The sequence below is a fragment of the Microchirus variegatus genome, assembly GCF_963457635.1.
Source record: "Microchirus variegatus genome assembly, chromosome: 9".
NCBI classification, from domain to species: domain Eukaryota; kingdom Metazoa; phylum Chordata; class Actinopteri; order Pleuronectiformes; family Soleidae; genus Microchirus; species Microchirus variegatus.
The window spans coordinates 11229333-11252399 of NC_139810.1; the positions used below are offsets into that span (position 1 = coordinate 11229333).

Sequence of the window (23067 nt, forward strand, 5' to 3'; positions counted from 1 at the left end):
CTTTTAATGATTTCTTTGTTATGTGGAGCAAAGAAACCAAGAACATATTCACTTTTAAGAAGCTAAAACAATCAGAAATCTTGTTCTAATCATGAAAAAAGCTTCAAACCGATTATCAAAATAGTTGACGATTAATAATCGATTCATCGATTAATCGTTTCAGCTCTAAATATCACCAAGACAAAAAGAAGTGCCATCGCAAGTTCAACACAGTCCTCAGGGTATCAACACCCCAGACAAAGCTCAGCCTCCCTTAGACCCTTCACTGGACTCTGGTCTGGAGCCCAGCCAGCCACAGCTAGCAGCAGAGAGGAAGATGGAAGGAAGTAAACCTCAAATTCTGTGGCCCAAGTCCAGGCTCCAAGCTCTGGAGCATGGAGTCAAACAGGCTGAGCATCATCATCATCATTATCATCAAAGCCATATATGATGCCCTGCCGTCTCCCACAAACCTGCATTTCTGGGTTGGAGAGAATCCATCCGTGTACAGCCCCAGCAACCCTCAAGCACATCTTGGTCGGCTGCAAGACCAGCCTCACGCAGGGCAGATACACCCGGTGTCACAATCAGGTGCTCAGGTGCTTAGCAGCTGAACTGGAGCACAAGAGGGTTTCCATCAATGCCCAACCTCTCAACAACCAGGCAACCCCTGCAGTTTCCAGCTTTTGTCCTGGGGGGATAGGCTCAAGGCCAACCCCTCATGTCCTGACTCTCTGGCTCACTAAACTCAGCCAGGGATTGGGAAATGCTGGTGGATTTGGACCAGAAGCTTGTCTTCCCGACAGAAATCGCAATAACCACCCTCCAACCAGACCGTCATCTGGACCAACTCCTGTCAACTTGCCTACATCATTGAGCTGACAGATGCAGTCGGTGAAACGTTTAAGCGGAAGAAGCTGTGATAAAATATTGCAATATTTTTGGTGGAAATATTATATCACTTATGAGGCATGTGTCTTTTTTAATCATATAACTGTGGTTACAAATGAACATTATTATATCTCTTGGCCCGTGCACTCCTGATATATTGGCATATCAGATATTGGCAAAAAAGTCAAATTCCCACCCCTAGTATGGACGTATCCTCCAACTCCTACCCAACAGCGAGTCATCAAAACATGTATTCCCATTATATTATGTAGACAGGCAGACCAGGTTCAGGTTGAGCTACTGGAGTGTATGTTTCGCATTAGTGGCATTAAGTTCCATCGCTCATGCTCTATCAGTGTACATTACCATTTGTGTACATTTGTTATAAATCACACCTGCCATTCAGGCTCTGCTGCAAGTGAGACTGCACTGCTTGCATGTGCAAACATGTATGTTACTTTTATAAATGTATTTACAACTAAATCTAAACTAACAACCTGGTATGAAGCAGTCTCATGGCGGCACTTAGTCATCCGTACTCAAAATGGCTGCATGTTTTTCCGTTAACAATGGCCGAACCCAGGTTTTCTTTTGATTCCCTAAAGAGAGACAAATCAATCCTCTATGCCTGGTTAACATGCCAGAGCGCACAAACTTAATTATTGACGCGGCAGAATGCTGCTTCATCAATATCATCAAAGGCTGAAGTAAACTCACCAGAGCATCTATGAGCACCTCAGCCCCCTCCTCGCTCTCGTGGAGTGTGTCGATATCTGTCAGCTCCTGCAGCAGGTCTACAACTGCTATGGCAATATGTGCTTCAGGCTAAGGACAAACTACTTTTGGAAATTCTACCATATGACAAAAATACAAGCATTCCATAGTATTTATCAGTACTTTCTGGCACATCTACTTAATATTTAAACAAGGAAAAAAAGTATAGTCTATTACAGTACAGTATAGACCATTTTAAGCTGCACAACCACAGAACTGCAAAATAAGTAGTACATTAACCCAAATCAGAGTGTAATCATGTGGCTCACTGATGTGTTTTAAATCTTTTTGTCTTTGTGTTAAAATGGACAGATTCGGAAGGATATCAGTGTTTTCATGACTGAGGAGGCCCAGCAGTGAGTGGACAGAATTAAGCTCCACCAGCAGGTGGTAAAGATCTGGCATCGTGGCAATCACATGCATTTCTTGAATAATGTCGTTCAGATCCAACTCCGCTTCCATGAACCTGGTTTAAAAAAAAAAGTGATTAACATGTTAATATTTTAAGTTGCTTAAAGTGCAAAACAGGAAGTAAGGTGGACTATCATATTATGTTTTGGTTCATACATCATATTAAGTGTTGGTTTACCCAACAAAAAGAAAGGACATTCTTACTTCTCTGGATTATCTGGAAACTTAATCCTCAGCTCCTGATTTTTGTATGATCTTTTCTCAAAGGTCAGGATCATTTTCTTCACTGAACTCTCATCCACTGGCTCTGCCTGTTTGATGAGCACATGTGAAGAAGAAGGAAGGGGGAAAAAAACAAAGAAAAAACTTTATTTAGTCATACATGATCACCCTAATTACGTGAGTGGAAAATAGAAGCCAGAACTTTTCTACATTCGGGGGAAAACTGAGCATTTCACTGAAAAGGGAATGTGTCAGAACATGAAAGCTCAAGTGTTGGACAGATAATGACAGGTTAGGAACTTACAATTGTCTGACATTATAGAAAAGAACAGCACTTTTCTCTGAGTACCTCTTGACACGATGAATAACTTAAATGGCTGCAAAGGTCAGGATGTATAACATAGAATGTATAACATGAAGAAAATAAACTTTCCAGAGTCCCCTTTTCTCTGCCTTTATGTGGTGTGTTAGAACAATCTATATAACTATTCAGCTGATGAACCAAAGAGTTAAATTAATTCAAAAAATGTCAGCTATGTTTCAAGTGAACACACATGAAACACATGCTTTTTAATGCACAATGTGTGCCACACAAATTTTTTATGGATTTTACTTGGGAATTGGGAAGCTCACAATATCAAACATGCCCCTCATTATGTTCACCTGCAAACACAATACTGTAAAAACACATTGCATTTACACATAATAGTACAACACATACTCTACAAGCACACAAACAGACAAACAAGACTGGAGGCCACTCTGTCTTTTAATTTTAAGACAGGCTTTTGTTTGCAAATTGGAAAACATCCATCTGCATCCGTCTCACCGATCTATGATCAATTCAATTGAATTAAATTTTATATCTATAGCGCCAAATCATAACATACGTTATCTCAAGGCACTGTACATAGACAACATAATGCAGAGCAGAGAAACCCAGCAATTCACACAATGAGCAAGAACCAGGCACCTGTGGAGAGAAAAAACTCCCTTTTAACAGGGAGAAATCTCTGACAGAACCGGACTCAAAGATGTGCAACCATCTGCCTCGACCGGTTGGGGTGAAAAGAAAAAATGGGGGACAGAGGAGAGAGAGGTGGGGGACAGATGGGGGGAGAGATAGAACAAGAGGGAGATGAGGTAGAGACAGAAGAAGGAGACCAAGCACAGACTGTATCAAGTTACTGTATAAGTTACAGGACAGTTAGAGTCAGTGATGACATGTTTATATAAATACAATATCATTTATACAAGGCAGCAGCAGAATTTGTTGATGATGATGTATGATAATAATAATAATAATAATAATAATAATAATAATAATAATAATAATGATGATGATAATAGCCTCAAAGCTGGATTTGGATCCTGCAACCTGCAAGATGAGGACAAAGAGAGAGAGGAAAGGAAGGAAAGAGAAAAACTAGGGAGAGAAATAACAAGGTTAATGACATATAATAAAGTCATATTCATACCCTGAGTGTGAGAGAATGAGTGTAATCACAGATCGACTTCGTCACACAATATCTACCACAGCATGTGAATGTGATGTTTACTCTCTGAAGAGACAGATTTGTTGATGATGGGTTGTATGCCATTATGAAATGCTCACTCAATTCAAATGTCGCAATTTTTGACAAACACGACACTTGCTGAAGAATACCAATACAATAATAAGCTCTCCTACCTCAAGTTCATCTTCATCATCGTCCATCAGCTTGTCAATTATCTTCTTCTTGTCCCCACTCAGGTCCTCAGTGTCCCTCATCTCAAACCCTCCTTCTATTCCCACACCTGCTGCAACTTCTCTGTATCTTGCAGACTCCCTAGCACTCTGTCCTTTCTGCTGTTTCCCCCCTCTGGAATCGTCCTCTCCTCCTGCTGCTCCTCCATCATCCTGCCTAGGACGCTTTGCTCCTCTGTCAGGCTGTGGGATGAAGGGAAATGAGGTCAAGAATACATGTGCACAAGTAATAAAGTGCGTACGCAAAGTCAAATACAGTTGGTTGGAGGCCACTCTATGTCTTTTAATTTAAAGACAGGCTTTTGTTTGATAACCACCACAGTAAAGTAAAAGTTGAGTTGCTTCCATTTCATTGTTAATTTTTGTTTACACTGTCCAACCCGATTGAACAAAAACAAATTATGGTAAATGCAGCTGAATAACACATCTTCCACTTCAATTTCTGAGTTACATTTCCTGTAAATACAGGAGAAATAAAAATATTATTTTAGGGTGTACTGGTTTATGCATTTCCTGCAGTACCAGCATTACAGCATCCATCCCTTTGTGATAAAAGAATATGAGATGAATCATTGTTTTTCATTACCGATTATGAAACTGTTCTGTCATTTATTTAATTTCTGTTGTTTCAGTTCAGTGGGGATAGTAAGCATTTTTGCACAAGTAATTGTATTACTTGCAAAAGTGCATACGCAAAGTGGAACTTTTTTGATGCATAAAAACAGACAAACTATGTCCTTCAATACAATGAAAATGACAGACACAACAGAAAATGAAAAAAGAAAGACTGTGTATACGTTGTGTATAATTTTGATCTGCTTCCATCTATTCACGTTATGTTAATATTAGCAGCTACCCTATGAACAATAACTTTACTACAAGCTGCAACACAGCAGTGCTTAATAAAGGTGAGATATTACTGAAATCAGATTGACTTACTGATAGGGATGGGCAACAGTTCAGTATAAATTAATACTGCAATATAACTATATTCACTGTCAATACAACATCAATCCAACAAGCAATTATCAATTAAAACCAAAATAAATTGTCGATAGACCTGAAACGTTTTAATTGTGACATTATTGGCCATGTTGTCTAAGCAAACAAACTTGCAAGTTTGTGAATAAATCCAAATAAGTGAATGCCAAACAAAATCAGTAATCATAAAATAACATTTTTTAAAAATCATAATAATAATAAGGGATCATGCTTTTTATTTCAATCCTTCCATGTGAACAAGTTCAGGACATACAAGCATTGCATATAATAAACACTCGCAGCCAGTTAGCTAACACGCTAACTGCTATCGCTGTTAGCGTAACATAAGCGACGATTAAAGCTGCCCGTCTTGTCAGGTGATACGACAATGAGAGCAAGTGCGATTCTTTAGTAGTCCGCTAAATAAAGTAAACGGAAAACTTAAAACGGCGAAATAACAGGGCTAAGTGAAAGGTTGCTTGCTAACATACCAGCAATGCTACCCAGCATGCACCCCAGTGAATGAGATAAGTTAAGGTAAGCTAAATTAAGAGTTCACAAGCACAGTGTCGAGCAGAATTAAGTATCTACCTGATAGTTCAGGAGCTCTCCGACATCCATTTGTCCGGGTAGTAAGCCTTAAACGTGCCACCGTTTTGTTAAGATTTGAGAAATTAAACAAGAGCTAGCACAATTCGCTGCTCCGCTCACAACAAGCTTCCGTCAGAAACATGTCTCCCCAAAAAAACGGTTCCGCCTATTGTCGTAGCAACATACATTATTGTCACAAACGTTGCTACGCAAACAATTAACTAAAACGTTTTAAAATAAATACAACCATGAACGCATACGTTCAGTAAAGCAGAAAACCTTCAATTTATCCCTTAATGTCTACACTTTTAAATGTAGTCATACAGCATTTATAACATTCAGACGTGTTAACATGAGATAGATAATTAGACAAAATGGGCCTATGTAAGAAAGTATTTATTTAATTTTTAACTGCTTTATAAATACAAATGGTTTGGTTATTTTTAGGCCATATGGCACCTCCTAGACATAAACATGCAACATTCTGAATATAGATAATTGAAAAAAAACATGGTTAGGCATATCATACTTAATTAATAATATTAGAGATGCATGAAGTCACATGTTTAATAGAATGTTGTACTGAACTACTGCATTACACCCTATGGTGCAGAAATATTACTCTGTCCCAGGAGAGTTATTCTTTTCTCATTTAACATACTTAATTTACAATAAACAGAAATGTTGTGCAATTGTTATTCGTTAAAAAAACAAAAAACTATATCTGCTTTGCAGCCTTAAAATTCAAAAATAGATATACAAAATATGGCTTTGGTATCAAAATGATTAAACCCAAGTGCAGAACAGAGTAAGCTATGAGAGTGTGTATTGGTGTTTTTAAGGAGACAGGGGTGAGCATGGAGGTTACATAGGGTGAGAGTTGAAGATGGAACCTGATCTATGTGGGGTCCAGGAGCAGAGGAGCAGATCTGAAAGGATGAAAGTTTGAAGGCAGGGGTCCAGTGTGGACCAGTCAGAGACAACATCAGCAGGTGAGTCAAAGTTAAGAAACAGGCTGCAGGCAGACTATATTTGAATGGCTTGAATACAGACTGACAAGCAGATGCTATGATCCGTCAGGGTAGTAATGGATATTTGTAGAAGTCTTGTTTGCACAATAGGATGCAGCTGGTGGGGCTTAGGTTTAAGTCCATTACACCTGTCTAACTGTGTGACTATCATAGCAGTAATACTTGCAGAGATATACAATTGGCGAGAGAGGGAAGAAGAAGAAATAAAGTAGGTATGTGTTTGACCTTGGTTAGGTTACATACTCATAAACTTTGATTGTACTTACTTCTAACTGCCACTTTAGGCTCATAGAAATCCTGCAATAAGCCCCTTTAAAGATACTAATAAATTAGACACGGCTTCCTCACCAAACCCTGCACATCATGGTCTGAAAGGCAAAATTCTGCTGTATTCATATGAGGAGAGCTTGATATGCCAAGCTGTCTTATTGATCCAGACAGGCAGAAAATCACCTTTTCAATGAGCATAGCTGGGAAATGTATGAGTCATCGTGCATGGCGTATACACCACAATTGCCACTCCTGTTTCTGGGGATTATTTCACTGAGCAACAGGAAAAAAGCATTTCAAATGAAGTCTACCACATCGTAGTAAACTGCAAGCACAAGGGAGAACACACCTGATAAAAGAAAGGAGAGTGAAATAGGTAAAAAGAATAATAAGCAGCAAGAGGGTGGAAAAGACAAATATGCAGTGTATGGACAGCAACAACAATTGTCAGCAAATTAATTGTTGAATAATTTAAATATTTGTTTGGACAAATTAGAAGTGATTGATAACTAAATTTGGATTTATAAGTTTAAGCAGCTGACCTGCACAGCTTTGGTTTGCTTATGGTCAGTGTACATTTCATAAATGATATGCCATATCAACCCAATATTACCAAATTATGTGTTGATGGTGAGTCAACACAAGAGGATGTTTATTTATGGGATTTCATGTTGTCGGGCTTATAATTAAATGTATAATGTCACTGATGAACGCACAGGCATTTACTGCACGCTGCATGAACCCAATGATGAAGAGCCACATGTTCATCTGATGCACACAAGACAGGACTGAATTAAAATGTCACCAAATAGCCCATGTGTAAATACAGCTGTGTTTTTCCCCGATCAACCCAAAGCACAAAGGAAATTCTAATTTAATTACAATGAATCAGACTGTGGTATTGCTGCAACCAACAACCAACTGTGGTAAGTTTAGTTCTAAGTTAATGTCAAAGAAAAACATTCATAGTTTTTACAACATTGTGCATGCCCACTCAAAAATATAGAAAACAATGTAAGTGTTGAATTACAGTCTCCTAGACTTGTTCCAGACACAATGTTCAGTGTTAAAACAATCTGACTTATGTTGATTCTGCCTTTGACAGTAATGCTCATAATGTTTTCATGTTATGTTGTGTTACCTACAAAAAAAATAACACAGGGTACAGTCAGATGCTTAGCATCTCTGTTTTGAGCCTTATACTCCCAACAGCTTACACATTGCAAACTGGTCCTCTGCTCCCCCAGGTTATTCTCTACACTGGTGACACATGAATAAATACATAAATGAAAGTTGCAGTTGAAATCATCAATCAGACCAATCTTCTGTCTTTTTATTTTTACATTTTATGAAAATATTGAGCAAAGTAATCAAATACAAAGTTATACAAGACAAGTTGAAAGACAAAATTATACATTTTCATTTATAAATATAGGCATCAGTTAGTTATATATGGAGCTCTGCTCACATGTGTGTATTTACATGGACATGTATTCCTATAGTCATAAAAGACATGAACTTCATTTATAATTCCCGGTTATTTTTTGCAAGCCATGACTTATTTACAAGATCCCTTATGGGTAAATTTAATTTGTATTTATCTTTGAACCTATTCCATTTTAGTTTTGATTTGACACTACCCTGTGATGCAACCGCTGGCCCAGAATTGTATAAAAGCAGTCAGATATGACCATACTTTTATATTAGTCAACAAGAGCAAAGCCAGCCAAACTCTGCTGCATATTTTATACAAACATGCCAAATACAGTTGATTAAAATAGCCTCTGCTGCAGCCACTGAAGTCTCCATTATTACAAATCTTTCCCATTCTGCTCAATGATTAACTCCTCCTAACGTTCCTGGAGGAGTGAACAGCTTTTCACACACCTGCTTAATGACAGCAAATTATTCTGGGGCGACTGTGTAGGATCGTTTTCACAGAATCATAACTCCGTTTTTTTTGCAACTGAACAATACAATTTCACACAAGCTGTGAGGGCTGATTGCCTTAAATCACATGAGGTCAGTGTGATTGTATCATGCAGCACAGGCTGATAGAAGTGCACAGAATATTTACAGTGGCAGTGCTTTTATCCAAGCAGAGATGATTAGGATTAGTCCTCTTGTCAGCGTGTGCAATCAGATGATTTCTCTTCTCCTCTATGATTTGTGTTATAAATCACATCCACAGCATGTGTCTAATCCCCCACCGACACACAAATCAATATGTGGATTTCCACAAACCTGAAAATATTGTGAAAATTAGTTATAGTCAGGATGTTTTTCCTGTCAGTAGACTATGGCACTGTGGCATATATAGGGTCAGTTGTAATGTGCAATGTGTAAACGCAGCCATCCACTGTTTTCATTCACTTTCACCTTCCTTTTTTAAATAATAAAAGGTGATATGATGGTGCAGAAAGAGACTCTGCTGACACAAGGCTTGTATAGAACAAAGAAAACTTTATTGTTGCAAGCCAGTATCAGTTCAGACCCTGCAGGTGTCCGACAGAGTTTAAAGATGAAGTATGTAGATTATAGTGACATCTAGAGGAGAGGCTGACATTTACAACAACAAACTGCTCCTCTGCTCACCCCCCCCTTCCCTGAGCGCTACGGTATCCTCAGCCGGTCAAATGTCGTCCTCGTCGCCTTTCTCCGTGTCAGCAGATGAGGTTCTAGTATTTATTCAGATGTATAAGTGTGTCTTTTGTATATCGTATTAGCTCCGTCAGTGGAGGCGGGACTTCCGCTACAAGTAAAGCGATGCTTGATTGGTTCTCTCGGGTTTGTCTATACAGGCTCCGGTAGAATGGCGTCTCGCTGCTAACAGTGGCAATGCAACAGCGGCCCGTGACCATGTTATTTTACATGACTTTTTGAAACACTACGAAAATGAAACAGAAACTATTATACAGCGACTAGACGATGCAGGAGCACATAATATGTATAAAAAAGTGGATTTTGGGTCATATAAACCCATAAATACTACACAGTGTCCCTTTAAGCCGAATCCTCCGAATCCTCTGCTCCTGTTTTCCCGTGACCACACATTTTAAAGCCTCAACATTTTAAACAAACATTTGTCTCAGTCTTCACATGCTAGGCTGATGTTCTCATGCTCTTTGAACATAAATGTCCAATGCGTGAAAACAAATGTGTCAATAGCAACACTTTTGCCAGCTCTCCAATACCCATCAGATCTAAGCATCCCTTTGATTACTCCCTTTAGGTTTTTATTTGGATTCTAATTCATTTCATGTTTATGTGATGGCCTTCAACTCAACTCCTTTGGCCCTTTGCTTGCTGTCAGAATGATGGATTCCGGATTGCATTTTCAGCTATACTGCACGTCTTCCCATCCTCATAATTATATATACAAAAATAAGAATTAGCTGTAAGTCAGATACGTCAGGAAGTAGAGACACTCGGGAGGACTCCTCAACATCACAGGTGAGAAGTGAAGGTTAACTGAAACACGGTTTTAGGGAATACTTGCTCTCCAGATGCGGCTGCTCCGGGGAAGGAGTTGTTGTGGCATTACACAAAAAACAGCGTGTCGCAGACACATTAGGTCAGAGAGATTTTGAAATTCTACAAGGCACCTTTTCCACCTCTTGATTTTTAGGTAATTTATGTCTGATGCTGCGAAACATGAGGAGACACTTTCTTGCAGGGCATTGTGGGCAGCAGCAGAGCATATAAGTACTTCAAATTTGTCACTTTAATCTGCCAAGTCACTCTGTGGGCAATTCCTGTGTGAAGTCTAAGCAGCTGTATGTTTTCAACACATGCACATTATCGCTGCTGCAGCTTAGAGAGGTCGCAGTTTTTCATTGACCCTCCTGCTGTGGAAGCGCAGGAGAGGAGGTTTTACTCAGGCTTATTTAAGCACCCAAAGGATTATTTGGCAATCCTTCTGCTGCTTGAAAAACTCACTTTTAATATATATTTTTTTTGTTAAGTCTTAGTTTGCTTTTCCTTTAATTTCCATGGTTTTAAAGGACTAAGACTTCGTAATTGAAAACAAAAGACTAACATGCATATTTGGAGAAGGTTTAAAGGGCCAGTGTGTAAAACAGGTGTGGGCAATACGTCGATCGCGATCTACCAGTCGATCAAAAAGGTAGTGTGGGTAGATCGCATAACAAATAAATAGATCCATCATCCATCCCGTCACTTTATTGATAGACAGGGCATCCAGTCATGTGACATCTGACTTTTTCTGACATTTAGGTCACTACGCATTCACAAACAATGGCATTAAGTGCAGCAAGTGCAGCGACAAAACTAACAAGTTAACTAGCAAATTACATCCATTTTTTTCTCTAAACTTAAAGGTGCCATATGTAAGAATGTGGCCAAAAACAGTTACTACATTCATATTCAAAATAAAGAGGTCTTTTAGGTTTCGTTTTCTGACGTAACTGGCAACCCGTGGTTGCTCAGCAGCTGAGACTCTACTGACTGCTATGATTGGTAGACGGTGGTAAGTGGCGCCACATGCCAAAACATGATTTCAAAACATAAACATAATTTGCAGTCTGCAAAAGATTTTTCTTTTAATGCAAATATTTTGGCTGTACTGTTGTTGTTGGTGAGTTCAGTCTGTTATATGAATATTATTCCTGAGTCTCTGTGACATATTAGGAGGATGTTATGGCCAGTTGCTTTAGATTTATTACATAATGCACGTTTAAGAAAGGGTATACAAATGAGTGGGGGAGGTGGACTAAGTTATATGACAAAAAACGTATCACTTTCATACAGAATGGGAGGAGGAGTTTTATTTACAGTGACATTTTCGAAGTGCATTTGCCTCATATGCCAGTCTACCACCGCAATACCAAAGAAGGGAAATGTTGAGCGCCATTTTCGGACTGTTCATAAAAAAATACGATACCGACTTCCCACCAAAGAAATGAGCCAAGAAAGGGTGAAGGAACTTAAATGCCAGTTGTCCGGACAGCAGTCATTTTTCTCACAACATACTTCAATAGCGAAAGCCGCCACCGAAGCATCGTTCCGGGTGAGTCACCTCATAAGTGTGTTTGAGGCTGACTGTCAGCAGCTACTGTCTGGACTATGCATCCCCGGCTGATGCATCCCTGAGTAAAGTCAGGTAATGACAAAAAATGTCCATAGTTAATTATCTTGTGTTGTGCAATATGGGCTGATGTGATAATTCAAGGTAAATCAACATACATTGAACATATAAAGTATTCTCAATATATTTAAAAATAAATACAGTATATGTTTTTCATTTTTGTAGTAGGTAGATCGTTTTGACTTGGTAATTTTATAAGTAGCTTGCATGCTGCAAACGTGTGAGCACCCCTGTTGTAAAATTTAGGTGGAATTACTTTTATTTGGCAGAAATTTAAGATAAAATAATTATACATAACTTGTGTGAAATCATCTACAGTTTATGTATTGTTGTTTTTCATTACCCATTCTATATGCGGCCATTTTGGATCACCTCGTTATTAGAGTAGCTCACTACACAGGTTCTCCAACAGTGGGTGGGTTAGGTGAGGGACATTCAGCTTCAACATGCAACTTCACCAATAAATATTACACGTTGTACTTTAACTTTCCTTTTTAATGATTTTAATAATTTTAAAATAATGATTTTAAATTGCATTTTTTTTTTTGCATGATTTTAAGTTGTTAAATGTTTTAAATTGTTGATCTTAAATTGTTTAATGTTTTAAATTGTTTTAATTTCATAATTGATTTTTGAATTTATTCTGCTTAAATTTCAAATGATTTTATATTACACTCATTTCTGCTTGATTTTAAATTGTTTGATGTTTTAAATGGTTTTAATTTCTTTACTTGATTTTTTAATTGATTGTGTTTTAATTTCAAATGTATTTCCTGCCTGTAAAGCACTATGAATTGCCTTGTGTAAGAATGGTGCTATACAAATAAACTTGCCTTGCCTTGCCTTGCCTTTAAGCCATTATGTTAATTGCTGTAAAATAACATATGGTTAAAAAGAAAACAATACAACAAAACAACATTTAGTTAGACACAGATCACGCACATAATTGGAATGTGTTAGACAGTGTTATGCAGATCCAGAAATTTTGGGAATTCAGTTGAATATCTAAGAGTGATTCCACCATCAAGTAGTGTAGATATAAAGGACACTCTCCAATGAAAATAATAGGATCACAGATGAGAGTCACTGGTGTAACACCCACTAACAACATGCCTGATTGTTTGCCAAGAATACAAATACACATTTTGATTTTATAAGAACCGGATCTGTAGAACCCCTTGTATCCCAACCCCCACAGGACCGCTAGGATACACAGTCATGGGCCTCATCCACATCCACAAAGCACAGGTGGACTGGGTTATTAAATTAATCATGTAACCCCCAGCAGCCCCGACAAAAATAAAAATCTGAATCCTCATTGTTCCTCCTGGATTTGTGAAAGTGAAACAATTAGACAGAGCTTCCTTTCCAGCATTCACGAGAAAACATTTTCAACCAGTAATGAAATATCAAATCATGTAAATGTATGCACTGACTGAAAACAACAAGGGAATACAATCAGCTCTGTCTGCCAGAATATCTCTACAATTTGAAAAGTGTATATTGTTTACTGTTGTGTATGTGTCACAATTTCTGTACGTACTGTTTTCTGTACGTATAAATACAAACCTGATCAAATCTAACGTGATTAAACATAACGTGATCAAACATGATGTGATTAAACATAACCCGATTAAAAGTGACAGCCATTTTCATGATTTCGTAGTTGTCCTTGTAGAGAATGGATTGTGAACAAATTGAAGGGTGAGAACCTACACACATACTATTTAATCTATTGGTATGTACACTGTGTATGATAAGTGAGTACAGCCTGAGATGTCAGCATGGCATGTGCACACAACAAACAGCTTGCAGGTTAATGGTAAGAAAAGAGCTCACAGTGCAGTGAGATAAACAGTGTTCGGTATTACAAATCCACCTTCAAGGCAAAACCATGAGAGGGATAGGAATTCACACCACATAGAGCGAAGTGCTTTGCTCCAGGACACTTCGGGGGCAGATATGCAAGAGGCACAGCAGTTGCCTATTAGTCCGCCTCAACTCTGCAAGAAGTGTGAACTGTTAGTAAGCAAACAGCATGTAAAAATATGAAGATTATTCAGCATTTACTCTTAAGCTCTTCTACTTATCAGCTTTATTACTATCAGGATGCCACTGCGACAGCATGTGTAAAAGCAGGCATGAGTGCATTTGCATGTCACCTTCCTCCCCAGACTCCCAGAAGTATCTTAAAAAACACCATATACAAACCAACTTCACATCCACATAAAGCAACTACAGACCGAAATAAAACAAATCAAACCGCCAGCAGGCAGCTGGAAGTGTAAAATGCATGTAAAAAATGGATACTTGTGGATGAACAACAAGCAAGGCGCGATGTTTACTGTCAGTTTTTGAAGGACGTAAAGGACGTAATCTGCATTTAGGCGAGAGGGAGCGAAATCCAATTTCACTGTTTATACCGCAGTCGCATTTTAATGTCAGCTGTAAATGTACTCCAGCTGAATCATATCCAGGAGCAAAGTGGATGTGAGATGAATGTTAAAGGGGCTGTAAGTAAAAATGTTAAATTGCCTCCTAGCACTAGAGTTGAAAGTAATAAATCTGCAGGGCTCTGAAAAAGGCCCCTGCTGTAATTAGCGCTCATGTCTGTGACAATCTGTCGGCCACAGTAGCTCAAGGTGTGCATGGTCCAAATTGTGAGTATGAATATGCAACACTGCTTAACTTCAGGTGTGAGCATCTGTACATGCTGGATGTCATCCTGTCTGTTCCTCTCTCTGTCTGTGCAGCGGCGAGCCACAGGAAGCTGGCCTTTCTCTGTACGAGTCTGATCCTCACCTCCTGTAAAGTCAAATGTTGACAGAGAATCACGAGCCATATCAGAATACTAAGGAGGCCAGAGGGTATCTTTACGAGGAGAGAGAGAGCAGTGTGTGTGTCTGTGTGTGTGTGTGTGTGTGTGTGTGTGTGTGTGTGTGTGTGTGTGTGTGTGTGTGTGTGTGTGTGTGTGTGTGTGTGTGTGTGTGTGTGTGTGTGTGTGTGTGTATCACTCTGATCACAAATCAGAGAGCCACTGATATGTTGCTGGAGATTCTCTTTGGGTGAACAAAATGAATTGCAGAATTTTTTTCCAACCTTTTACCTAAGATTATCCTTTTAACACCAAGCGTATAACATATGACACAATTGCGCAAGCGCACTTTGCATTAACAATTATATGACAGTTTGTGCTATTGGAAAAATTCCAACAGTTTCTGAAAGCTGAGAAATTGCAAGTCAAAGCCCATCTGGTTATTACGGTAATTATTTGCGCACGCTGTTGCAGAAAGCCAGCGAATCAGCATCTTTGTCAACTGAGGGGAGAGAGTTGAAAAATGCCTGTACATTGGACATTGAAACAAAGGCGTAAACAAATGTTATTTTAAATGTTCAAATTTGTTCAAATTTCAAATTGAACATGCGAAGCCTGGTGTTTGTATAAAACTACAGTGTTTTTTCCTCAATAAAACTTCAGTTTAAATTGTTAATACACTATTCTTACGTGCAGCAAATTGTAAATAACAGCTTGATATTAACAGTTAATCTGGAAAAATGGCCAAAAGCACTTTTTAATAACATTTTCAGGACATTTTCTGGCCCTTTTATGATTAAAATAAGTATATATTATATATATAGTATATATATTAATAATATATTTTTAGGCTTAGTTGTTAAAGGGTTAAAACACATGCAAAAAAATGCAGTTGTCAGACATTATGTGTAAGGGGAAATTTTTAGGAATTTTGCAACTTTTTCCTCCGAGGAGCTGACCCTACAGTTTTTTATATGACCGTTTTTACATAATATTATACGACAACACCATTGACATCCATCCATCCATTGTCTACGGATTTATCCTCCCTTTCCCTCTCCTGGCCACGAGTTCAAACAGAGTCATGGAGCTACGTCCATGCATCCATTTTGCCCAATGTTTACTCGTGTGTGTGTGGCCCCCCTCGCCCGGTCAGGCAGTCATTTCCTCTTCCTCTGACAACCATTTCTGCTGAACATATTTGTCAGAAAGTTGGTAATAACGGCGCACTTGGAGCTTGACAGCAGTCTCCCGTTGCAGGACTGCCAACTTTTGAGAAAACCTTGGAGTGACACATCGTGGCATGCAGGGAAATGTATGGCTGGCCCAGTCGAGGTTACCGCCACACACCCAATATATTTATTAATGCTTTATACAATACTTTACATATTAAGAATGCTTAATACTAATAATGCTTTATACAATAATAAGATATTAAATCTTTTTTTTTTAATATTAAATAATATTTACACCCTCAGGATTCAATCCTGCAACCTTCCGAACAAAAGTCCACCTATTTAACCACTGGACCACTATTTTTTCCACACCTGACCCTAGCAGGGCTCCATAGAAACTACAGTCCTGCGCATTCTCACTTTAAATGCTGCGTCTTCCCCCCCCCCCCCCCCCCCCGAAACATCATGAAGTTTCCGCAGAACTTTGAGACAGTTTGAATTACACGTCCTGAAACAATTCCCCTCATGCGAGGAATCGTCAATCATCGAAGGTGAGTTGACTGAAACTGTCTATAAATGGAGTTGATATGAGCTGCGATGGTGGATAAAATCTCTCATCAACCTTGTCATCTTTTGTAGCATGCGCCCATTTTTCTTGTGTGTGTTCAAGTGAAGACGGAGGAGGAGAAGACTGAAGGAGATAGAGATGGGAAAAGCCAGCGTTGACTGCGGCTCGCACCGTATAGGCTATCTTGGCCCCTTATATAAAAGAGCTTGCATCTTATCAGCTCTCCACGATACCTGGGTTCAAACAATGCATACGAGGCCATAGTGGTGGGGTGAGCCTGATTTGGTCTGTCAAGCACGCTGAAATCTGTAGAATAAAGAGCAATAAACCTCAGATGCAATGAGAGTCAGGCTTAATGAAGTGTGCGTAACCTCCACTGAGGAAATGTAACAGCCCAGCACTGGGCTCACCGTATACATGTATAAGCCTATGTTGATCCACCTGTAAATCTCGTAATGATGCGGCTCTGATTATGCATGCATGCATGTCTGCTCTGCTTTAATTGCCGAGCTCATACTTTGGATGGATTGATAATCAGACTTTTAAAAATACACATCAGTACTTTGCATTAAATGACAACACTTTCTAGTTATTTATAGACTGTGCGTATAGTACAATTAAAAGCTTAGTACGGTTTTCTTCTCATTTTCTTTTGACATTGTCACACTAATCACAGTAATTTGAATCACCTATGGCCGCAAACTGAAACCTCTGTGGCTGCTAAATGCTGTGAAGTATACTGAACAGTGGGTTTATTTGATCATAGCCTTCTCTCTGCTGCGAGCTTTCTGCCGATTGTGTCCACAAGGGAGGTGACCAACCTGTTGTCCTTTTTCTGTCCAAACGTAAGTATTGAAATGACACAGTAATCACAGTATTTTAAATCTCTCTGTCACGAAACAGACCCATCAGTCTTGGTTGGTCAGGTGCTCTTGTCTCAGTGCCGTCTTCTTTTCATTGTGCTTCTTGTGTGTAGAATATTCCTGTGCTTTTGTCCGCATGGCAATCACTTAACCTTAACCGTAACCTTATCTTGAGATCACATTGATTTTCCTGCCAGCGTTATTGCTGTTAAACCATCTTCCCAAGGACAGTAAATCAATGTCACTGTCATTTTTTGGGGGGGTTGAAGCGGACGTTGTGCGTTTCTTCCTCCCTCTGCTCTTGGAACTTTGCCCAAATGCAGGAGTTTTGTTTACTAACAGAAAATGTGGGGTTTCAAAAATGACTTGAGTCGTCGCTCTGCCCCGGTGATGAAGTGAGCTGATTGGAAATGGGAAGGTTAATGAGATTTTCACAAAGTGTCCGTCTAGTGGTTTGAACTCAGATTAAATTGACACACTCATGATTAAAATGAATTGACCCGTGACATCAGCGTGTCTCTCAACAGGTGAGGATTGATGGATATCGTAGAAAGGTCAAGAGGGAAAAGTAAAAAGAAAAAGGAAATTAAGTCAGTTTGGAAGTAAAGGACAGGTATGATGAGTGACAGTTCATACTCGTTATTAATGATTAGTCAGGAGAGTCAACTGGAATATAATTATTGTCATTTGAATTTATCTTTGAGAGGGTTTTTTTTTAATTCTGGGTTGAGCTTTTATCTTTTTCCCCCTCTCTTTTATGAAAGTTAGTGTCCACACTGTTGCATTATTATCACACTCCCTATAGCTTTTATCATAAACCTTGTCTGGACATAATATTTTGAATAGTCCAGGAGGGTAGAGCCATGCTAGCTCAACTCCAACTTACATTAGATTCAATTTCATTATAAGTTTAGCAGTATAGCAATACATACATATATACATATATATACTCATATATACACACACACATATATGTATACATATATATACACACATATACATATATACGTGTATATATATATATACGCACACAGTGTATACTGCTAAACTTGGCAGGTCCATGAGAAGCAGATACGTGGTAGTAAATAAATATGTACAGTATATCCACACGTTATTATACAAAGGTGGCATTAACAGATTAAATATGCAGTGACAACAAATTCAACAAAAAAAAAGACAACAAAACAACAAAAGTGAATGTGTAATATTGCATGTCGAATTAATGAATAGTTCAGATTTATCTATCTATTTATATAAATCTGAACTATATACATACACATACATTACATTTTTTTCCCAGTGGTGTAACTAATAGCTATCAAACGAAATAGAATAAACCCAGAAATGGAACATACATCACATGCCTCCAATGAATCACAAACACATGAAAGTGTGTGAGTGCAGAGATTATAGTTGTTGATCTAGACGCAGAGAAGCAGGGAATTTCTGGCACATTCTCATTTTCAGACTCCTATAGTGGCTGGCACTGTTGGACACATTTTCCTCCAAGAAATGAGAAATCACAATCGTACAACTGCAAACATCGTTATTTTTATCACGTACCATGGAAGTGCAGTAATTTGTCTCTGTGCCATTTAAGGAGAGATGCACTGCCCATACGTTCACACTTATGCACATGCTGTCTGCGTGAAACAGTCCACAGTCTCAGTTCTGCAACAGTCTTGTGATTCTCTCGCTGAGGAAAACCCATTTTCACCCCCCAGTGAATGACCAATTCTGCAGTTGACTGTGACTCATAGTTGACTTTCAATTAAAAGTGATGCAAACACTAATTGAACAACCATTAAGACAGTTATGAGGAATCCACTTTGGGGATTAGCTGAGTTGATAATTATTTAATCTGTGGAGGGGAAACTGTTTATCTTATCCCTGATCAAACATTTTTTTCCTCACATTTATTCGGTTGCTGTAGTCCCTCAGGATTCATCGATATTGTCCCAATAAAAAGAGACAAAGACATGTCCATATAGCAGGACTAAAGCCGATACAACTTTGCCTGCAGCAGGCATATAAAAATCAATGTTCCTTGCATTTGGAAAGGCCATGCCTCACAAACATAACAAGGATAGCGATGGTAGTACAGCAACTGTGCACTGAGTTGTCATAACTGTGGTGTGTTGCACAGAGAATGTTGTGCTTGGAAAGATGTGATTAAAATGGTACTCACGCCAGGTGTTCTTTGTGAGGATTGAAGTGACTTATTTTCTTAAAATCAGCATTATTTTCCAACATAGGTGATACTATTTATAAACAACTTTCAACACATTTCCCTGAACAAAAGCCTATTAAATTCTCATTGAACTGCACCACAGGGACAATAACCAGGAACAGTTAGGTGTGGAAAAGCACATGTACAGTTTTATTCTTATATCCAGCGTCGCGCCACCATTAGCCACCTTGTAACTTGTTATTATGCCGATCACCCTCCTTCTTTTGCTGCGCGGTGATTTCACATAAAGGGAAACGTAGCATGAAAATATCATTACCATGCAAATAAGTCACATAAATGACACCGCTGTGGAGAACCGTCCGTTTCTATCACTGCTGTCTAATCCCTGCCATCATTTCAGGGAAAGGCATTGAATCCACAAACTGACTCTTCTCTACACTTTTCTACAACTCTATGTTTTTCCAAGTAAAATTGATCCAATAATTATTTGTAAGTTGTGTTTTCATTTTCCTCACCTCCTATTTCATGATTCGTTTTTCCCCTTTCCCTGATTTGTTTCACAGTTAGTTTTTTCTTCCATTCTTTTACTCAACCTTCTGCCTCGTTACTCTTTTCTTCATTACTTTATATCTTTCCTGTTTCCCTTTTCCCTTCCTCTCTACCCTCTCCTGACTTTTCCTCATTTTCTCCCGTCACTCGCTTGTCCTCTCTTGCCATTCCTCCCTCCATCTCTCCCAGGCCTGACTGATGGTGTGGAGAGGTGAGGCAGACGGACGGTAGGTGAGGGATTGCCCCTGCCAGCCTCTGACACCGGGCCACATTCAGGCCGGGGGAAATGATCGATGTTAAATCTATTTTTAAACACCTTCAGTTTAACACCAGCAGACAGACGGAGAGTGAAGGCCGGCGTCTGGCAACACAGCTGGGACAACCTGATAAGACCTGGGGTTCAGGTCTTACTGAATGTGTGTCTGTGTGCACGTGGTCTTGAGTGTGTTGCCTTCTGCCTTGAAACAGCTTACTTGACACAGCGGCCATCTGTTAAAGGGGAGTTGGAGGACACTACTTTAGTGACAGACAGTGAGGATTTCTGAGAGCTTTATGTTAAATCCACTGACATTATCAAACTTGCTGACTAACACCTGGAGAAAAGTGAAGCTTATTTACAACTCTTGAAATGTGCTGAGCAAGCCATAATTTACCAGCCACTTTATTAGGTACACCTGTTGAGCTGCTTGTTCTCATCATATTAACCATTCACATAGCAGCAACTACATGTCAGGGCTATGACTGTATATAAAAATAGGATGAGGTATTGATGGTCACAATAACTAGTTTCCAATCTCCTTTATTAGAAAGTATTACTTTTGTGAATTAAGTTCCCTTTTAGAGAAGCGCAAACGACAAAGCATATGAGGTGCTGTTTGTAAAGCAGCACATGCTGAAAATAACTGCAACAATTTGTCACATTTAGCTTCAAGCAATGTTTGAAAAAGTTTTGTGAATTATGTGTGAATGATGTATGATCAAGTTTATTTCCCTCGCTAAGGTGGTTTTAATTTGTTATTTGATTCTATAAACATAGCCTGACCTCAAGCCTTTATTTTGGTACTTCTGGTTACCGGCAGTGTGAATTTGCATATTAGCTAGCTAGTAGGCTAGATTTAGATTTAAAGGTGCATTATGTAATAAAGCTAAAGCAACTGGCCATAAAATCCTCTTAATATGTCACAGAGACTGAGGAATAATGTTCATATAACATACTGAACACACCAACAACAACAGTACAGCCAAAATATTTGCATTAAAAATTTTTTTGCAGACTGCAAATCATGTTTATGTTTTGAAATCATGTTTTGGCATGTGGCGCCACCTACCGCCGTCTACCAATCATTGCAATCAGTAGAGTCTCAGCTGCCGAGCAACCACGGGTTGCCAGTTACGTCAGAAAACGAAACCTAAAAGACACCAGTATTTTGAATTTGAATGTAGTAACTGTTTTTGGCCACATTCTTACATATGGCAACTTTAACTTTAATTTAGATTTAGATTTACCATTTATATTTATATTTAAAATTTAGATTTACCATTTATATTTAACATTTAAGTGAACAAATATTGTTGTAAATGTGCCAAAAAAATTACTTCAAACCACTTTTTCAAACATTGTTTGAAGCTAAATGTGACAAAATGTTGCAATTATTTTCAGTGTGTGCTGCTTTACAAACGGGCTCCTCTGAGCGGACACCAGTGTGACTGACAGCTGCTGTCGTTCAGTCAGTTGAAGGTGACTTCTGAGAACTAAGGTTTGCGAAACCTCTGTATATCGTGAGTCAAATCACCACAGTGATACATCAGCATTTTATATTTAACGATTTATATTAATTTTATTAAATAATTGAATACATTCATACTTATCCCTACTGGTTTTTGGACACATGATTTTTACTGTTCAGTATTTGCTCTATGCAGTGGAAAAATTTAAAGATCATTTGTTAAAATGTATTAACACATTGTTGTTGACATACGTAACATATTTTGTACAAACAATATACAATTCATACAAACATTATATAAAAACGTTAATCCCACACAATGGACTACGTACTTATTCTATCCTGAAAGCTGATTTCAACTTAAACAAAGTCTGGGCAACAAACTTTTCCTTCAGCAACAGTGACATGAATCCTGGTATCCTGGTTTTTCCCCTTTTAAGCTTCAACTCCACCTGATAATGATTAATAGCTGGCTGGGCGAGCTGATTAGATCACTGAACAGAACGCCAGGTAGCATTACCCTGGCCATCATCACTTTATGTGGCCGTTGCATGGCAACCGATACGTTCCTATCTGCCTCTTTGACGTTTGAACTGCCTCTCTGTGCCTCACACATCCTCCCTTGTTGCATCTTGCTCTTCCCCCCCCCTCTTCTTCACGGCCGCTTCTTCTCTGTATACATGCAGAGGGTCTAGAGAATGAGAAAGCGAGTGCCTCAATGGATCTAATTTATCTCCATGGTTACAGAACTACAGAGCTGTTATTTTGCACAGCTTAACAAAAGACAGCAAAGACCTGTGAGGACACTTTAATGGGGTTTATGTGTCTCTATCAGTCTCACCATCGAGGACTATAGTGCAAAGAAAGAGTATCCATTTAAGTCCACCACTACAATGACATTAGAATGCGTATCCCCAGACTAGTAATGTGCAGTTAGAAATGGTTTCTTATCTATTTAAAAACTGCAAAAGTCTGAAACAAAAACCTGATCAGCTGCATCACAAAAATACCCCAGTTACAACAACCACACTCCAGAACTCTGAACACTGTTTGCAGCAGCACACAATATGTTGCAGACTAAATCGTTATCAATTAAATATACTGTGGTCCCAGAAGGCAACATGTGAAAGAACGCTAGATTGACTGACTGCAGGTCAACTGGGGCAAATTCAATG

General features: G+C 38.8%; 1 protein-coding gene across 1 annotated transcript in view; it reads right to left on the minus strand.

Annotated features, from left to right (window-relative positions):
* Positions 1 to 5704, minus strand: part of ctnnbl1 (catenin, beta like 1) — a 45421-nt gene extending 39717 nt beyond the window's left edge. The window contains exons 1-5 of the mRNA XM_083895032.1: positions 5597 to 5704; positions 3968 to 4207; positions 2260 to 2366; positions 1914 to 2110; positions 1588 to 1670 (exon numbers count right to left, since the gene is read on the minus strand). Of these exons, the coding sequence (XP_083751158.1) occupies positions 1588 to 1670; positions 1914 to 2110; positions 2260 to 2366; positions 3968 to 4207; positions 5597 to 5626 (657 nt within the window). The 5' untranslated portion in view covers positions 5627 to 5704. The remainder of the gene's footprint in view (positions 1 to 1587; positions 1671 to 1913; positions 2111 to 2259; positions 2367 to 3967; positions 4208 to 5596) is intronic.
* Between the last annotated feature and the right edge of the window lie 17363 nt (positions 5705 to 23067).